The sequence below is a fragment of the Lactuca saligna genome, chromosome 9 (genome assembly GCF_052625555.1).
Source record: "Lactuca saligna cultivar CGN05327 chromosome 9, ASM5262555v1, whole genome shotgun sequence".
Taxonomy (NCBI): Eukaryota; Viridiplantae; Streptophyta; class Magnoliopsida; order Asterales; family Asteraceae; genus Lactuca; species Lactuca saligna.
The window spans coordinates 41,456,798-41,462,480 of NC_136425.1; the positions used below are offsets into that span (position 1 = coordinate 41,456,798).

The 5,683-nt window shown below is 33.6% G+C and overlaps 1 protein-coding gene across 2 annotated transcripts; it reads left to right on the forward strand.

The window, feature by feature from the left end:
- Positions 1–3,075: 3,075 nt before the first annotated feature.
- Positions 3,076–5,683, forward strand: LOC145017950 (uncharacterized). Of its 2 annotated transcripts, none has more exons than XM_078975896.1 (7): positions 3,076–3,233; positions 3,667–4,082; positions 4,238–4,473; positions 4,569–4,827; positions 4,952–5,131; positions 5,210–5,365; positions 5,439–5,683. In XM_078975896.1, exons 2-7 carry the CDS (start codon positions 4,053–4,055, stop codon positions 5,613–5,615), a joined length of 1,038 nt encoding a protein of 345 aa, XP_078832022.1. In that variant the 5' UTR covers positions 3,076–3,233; positions 3,667–4,052; the 3' UTR covers positions 5,616–5,683. The 2 variants fall into 2 exon arrangements, with proteins under 2 accessions (XP_078832022.1, XP_078832023.1); XM_078975897.1 differs by lacking the exon at positions 3,076–3,233 and adding an exon at positions 3,312–3,570.

A 5,683-nucleotide genomic window follows, 5' to 3' on the forward strand; every position in this document is an offset into this window, starting at 1 on the left:
AGCCCAAAGGTCCAAGCTTTATCAAGCTAGATGAGAGTTTTTATGCTTAGGACCCTAAATGAAACTTGTTTTGGCATTTTAAGCCCTAAGTGTCATGCATGGACGTAAAGCTTGCAGCTTTACGTGGTATCTCAGCCTTGGGAGACTAGATCTAGATTTTGGGGTTGTAACTCTGCCTTAAAACGTCTGAATGAGAACATAGACTGAAGGGGCTCGGCGAGTCGGTGAGACAACTCGACTAGTTAAGTTGGATTTTCGCGAGTAACTCGGCAAGTTGATGAGACAACTCGACAAGTTAAGTTAGATTTTTGCGACATTTCTGAAGGAACGAGGGAACTCGATGAGTCACATAGATCACTCGACGATTCGGGTCAACATGGACTGTTGACTCGAGTGTTGACTTTTGTTGACTTTAGGGTTTGGTCAAGACAGGGATTATAGGGACCATGGAGGGGTAAAATGGTCTTTTATCCATCCTAAGAGTTAGAGAGAGAAAATAGCTTGGTTTATTTAGAGTTGTGATTTAAGTGTTAATTAGAGATGCTTATGACATGTAGGCAGGGATTAGACCGTTCGAGGGGTACACAATTTCTTTATTTACTTACGAGGTGAGTCTCCTCACTATACTTACCTTGAGTGGTAATTTTGTGTGACCGGAGGGCCTTGTATGTTTTATTGAGTATTGTGGTATCCTGTATTATGTCTTTGTGATTTATACTATGTATTATTCTAAGATTTACTGAGTTAGGACTAGAGGGTCCACCCGAGTTGTGGGACTGGAGGGTCCCACTGAGACACATTGACCGGATGGTCTTATTCGAGACATAGCCATGAGAGGCTAATAAGATATGTGTGGTATTTTGGGGAACTCACTAAGCTTTGTGCTTACCGTGTGATGTGATATGTGTTTCGTGTATTTCTCAGAATCGCGAAAAGGCATCGGCTTGATTATACACACGAGACGGAGTTATGTTTTTGAGGATCCTGGATTTTGTTTAAACAATTGTGAATATGTGTTTTTGATAAATTGTCATTTTGGGGATTTGTGAATTGTGTTGATGAGATTCATGTGATTTTAAAATGAAAAAAATTTGTTTGAAAATTTACGATGTTTTTTTATAAAATCGTAAGTAAAAATATATTATATTTTAACGTGAGTTATCTTAGTGAAATAATGAACACATGGATATAAAGATCGTTAAAATCTGATATCGTATGTAGAAGTTACGATGTTCAGAATACAAGACCTAAGCCAAACCACAATACTTACGCAACTAAGGAGTCGAGATCATGTTGGACATAAATATCAAAAACCCCAAACACCTCATCAATGATTATATCACGTAAGATGTCGTGAGAAAAACCTAAATAAATCATTCATAAGTACCGAATGAGTACATAAAAATGACTTATTTTGAAACAAAATAAAATGTTAACGACTAAATATATACAAAAATATTAAGGACTAAATGTGTACAAAATGAAAAATATATTGCCCTATTAACTCATTTTTTCCGGCTAACCTGAAGTAACCGGTCATAAGGATTGAATACAGACAGTTTAACAAGTTGAAGGGGTAAATATGGACGAATAAAAATTCAGTGACCAAACGTGTAAAAATCGAAAAAAATATTACCCTCTTAAGTCATTACGCCAAACTTATTATTTGTGTATTAACATCGCAATTGCATTACCATTTGCTATTGGTAGTGCTCTTCTAACGAACATTCAACAGAAAAAGGAATCAAAGCCTGCCATTGCCATTGCCATGATGAATATGAATGATGATGAACGTCTTTTCAACTTTAACATGGTGGACCTTGGTTTTAACTTTTAAATGATTGTGTTTCATGTTTAAAAACCTGATTTTGTATATGACAACGGCCTAGATCAATATCAACGTGTGTTTAATTAAACATATTGATATGCTTACTTGTTTAGTAAGAAGGTTACAAATCTTAGTATAATTAAGTAGTTAATTTTGTGTTGAATTCTGATTGAATAGGTGGGTTAGGTCGATTTTGGATAGCTCTAATTAAAATAACATAACTAATTGTGAAAAGCAAGCATGAAATATAACGATTTAAAGTCATAATAATCAAATTATAAGTATTAATTTTTTTATTGTCCAAGGATATTATATGTGTACTTTATTTTTGCACGTACTCGGTGGTTTCGTGCAAGTTGTTTCGAACATTTGGTGCAATCAAAGGATCCACTATATGGACTATCACATTAAAGTCAAAGATAATACACTATGATTTTGGTTTTCACAACTTTTCAATTGTTAATTTGTTATTACCAAAGTCTTGAAGAACATTTTACATGTTTTCTCGTTTATTAAGTTATATTTTTTGAGAAAAAAAAAAAAACAAGATTATAATAGTGCATAAGAGATTAAAATTCTGTAACAAATTTATTTGATTTTAATATTTTATGAAATTTGTTATGTCTATAATAATGAAAGAAGTTATATTTAAAAAAAGTCAAAACAATTGACAAAAATGCTCAAGCATTTCAAGCTTTGTTTTTGCTATTTTGCAACCATAGTCGCCTTTTTAAAGTTAGAAACAAATGTGGAATGTAATGTAATAATTATGAAATAGATTTTTTTTGCTGAAACGTTATATTTTTCTATAAAGTAATAAAAAAATATTTTATCGTATTGTTAATATCATCTTTTCATAAGAGGAAGATTAGAAATTACTTGGGTACTTTCTTTTATTCATTAAAATATTATATATATTCTCTCTCTCATAATAATATTATACTTTTAATTTTTCATTAAAGATAATATATTCTATTAAATATATCTAACTATGATACTATACTTTTAACTTTTTGTTAGGAAAATACACTTTTAATAAAAATCTAAATACTAAAAACCTAATTATTAGCAAGTAAAAAGTATTATGAAATAGATTTTTTTTAAGATATGTAATAAGTTACTAAAATTGGAATGTAATGTAATGTAATAATTATGCATCATGCTTCATGCATTTAACCGAAAGACATGATTGGGCCCAATTCCCCTACCGGCCGGGCCGGTGTTCAGAAATTCATAATATAAAAAATTTAATTTTACAGGATTAGGATTTAATATTGCAGAAGAAGGGATCTTCGGTGAGATCGATAACAACACCGAGCAATCGTGACGACGAGTAATCACTTGTGTGGAGTCATTCATGACTGCATTGATTCAATCGACGCATTGAACAGCTTTAATCTTCAAGGTACACTCTCGTTAAATGTGTTTTGTTTTTATCTCTTTTATGTTTTTAGTGAAATTTGGGAGATGAGGTTATGTTAGAGCCTAGAGGAGAGATTAATTAATGGAGAGCTGAATCTGCGTCAAGGAATTTGCAAAAGGATTTGTATGATAATCGTCTGTTAAAACCTGTTTCCATCTTTCATGTGTTGCATTCGATTTGGTTCGACTGATGGTTCCTCGTTGTACATCTTCGATTAGTTTTGTTTTGTAAATAATCGCCATTACGGAACTCATTTGAACATTTGGAAAGCACGACGGACCCCTCATCTTCTGTCTTTCAGCTCCAGGAAGTAGCACGCGTTGACTACCTTCATTTTGTTCTCGATTTCTCGTGATATGTTCTTTGATTTCAGCTTTTGATGGTTTACTTGAGCTTCTATTTTGTTTTATTTCAGGTTTTCGAGGCTCGATTTGAGGCCTGATAGGTTTTGGTTTCTAGATTTTGAGCTACTTATCTTTCGATCTCCTATTTGGATTCGAAGCTGGTTGAAGTTTTGACTGACCAGAAACGAAAGAGCCGGAGCAAAATCTGTAGAGGATAAAAGGGGGAAAAGTGTGGATCAGTTCAAAAAGTCTTCTCGTAACAGTGTTATTCTCGTGAAGACTGAAGAGACACTCCTCTTTTCGTTTCTTTTTCTCTCTAGGCATATTGATGTGAAGCAAAAGATTCAACATGGGAAAAACATGAGTAAAGCAAGAGAGAATTGGGAAAGGGGAAATTTCTACTTGAGCTACCAGATGATTTCCCTTTCTCTTCCACTTTAAATTCCCTCAACAAATAATGGCTGATGATCTATGCTTCTTCATTAAGGTACACTTGATTCAATCTGCAGTCCTTTCTCTTTTTCCTTTCTTTGGTTTCATTCAATATCAAATATCTTGATTCTGTTCTATGCGTTCACATCTTTATTCTTGGCTGCAAGTACAAAACAAACATTAAATACCTGCAAATGCTTTGAATTACAGGATATGCTTATCGTTAGGCCTCCAGTAAAGAACTCCTTGGTGTTAAGAATAAGTTTGTTAGCTTTTGTCATGGTATGTGGGGTTTTCATGTGTTCAATTGGTCTAAAGCAAATTAGCAACTTCACAAAGGCTGGTTTCATTGACATTAAAGTGGTTGACAAACCTTGCGAAGTGCCAAATGTTGAAAAATGGGAGAGGCCTTATGTCCATTTCCCCAATCCCACTACTTTTAATCGGTATGCTTTCTTTTTCTTCAAATTTCTTTCTTTCTTTCATTCTCATTTTAGCAAATGTAAAATCACTGATATTGTTCTTTTTGGGGTATAATTAGGGCTGAATGTGCATGCAATCCTGTTCGATACTTTGTTATCTCATCAACACAAAGATCCGGGAGTGGATGGTTTGAGACATTATTAAATAGTCATATGAATGTAAGCTCAAATGGTGAGATTTTCTCAGTTAAACCAAGGAGGACAAATATGTCAACAATTGTGGACACTTTGGACAAAATTTACAATCTTGATTGGTTGACAAGTGCTTCCAAGAATGAATGCACAGCTGCAGTGGGCTTGAAGTGGATGCTTAATCAGGTGATAATACTTTCTTGCATCCAAACTACTTAATTTCTCATACATAAAGTCATATGTAACTCATAATAGCAACATTTATATATCATTTGACTCTAGGGAGTGGTTGACTTTGATTTTATTTCAGGGCTTAATGCAAAATCATGAAGCGATAGTGGAATATTTTAAAGCTAAAGGAGTTTCAATGATATTTCTTTTTAGAAGAAATCTTCTTCGTAGAAGAATCTCAATACTTGCAAATGCTTATGACCAAAGTGCTAAACCTCTAAATGGGAAACACAAATCCCACGTACATTCACACGATGAGGTCAATTTTGTCATTTGTGTGTGTGTATGTGTGTGTGTAGTTTCTTTACTAAAGTATTTATCATTATAATGTTCTCAGGCTAAAATTCTAGCAAGTTACAAGCCCACAATAAATACAACACTGCTAATCCCCGAGCTTAAACAAGCCGACAACATGGTTAAACAAGCTTTGGAATACTTCAATTCCACTCGCCACATCATCCTTTACTACGAAGACATTATCAAGAACCACACTGTATGTTTCCAGTTATCTGTTATCTGTTATCTGTTATATGTTATTTTGTTATCTGTTATCTGTTTGGTTGTAGGTATTGGAGGATGTGCAACGTTTTTTGAGGATACCGCAAATGGAGCTAAAGAGTAGGCAGGTGAAGATACATAAAGGTCCATTACGTGAACAGGTGGAAAATTGGGATGATATTAAAAAGGTATTAAATGGAACACTTTATGAGAGCTTTCTTCATGAGGATTATAAAGTTAGTTAAAATGGTTTGTAATTGTGTATATTTTGTCTTAACTAACTCATTCTTTATTTATATCCCTTTGTTTGTCA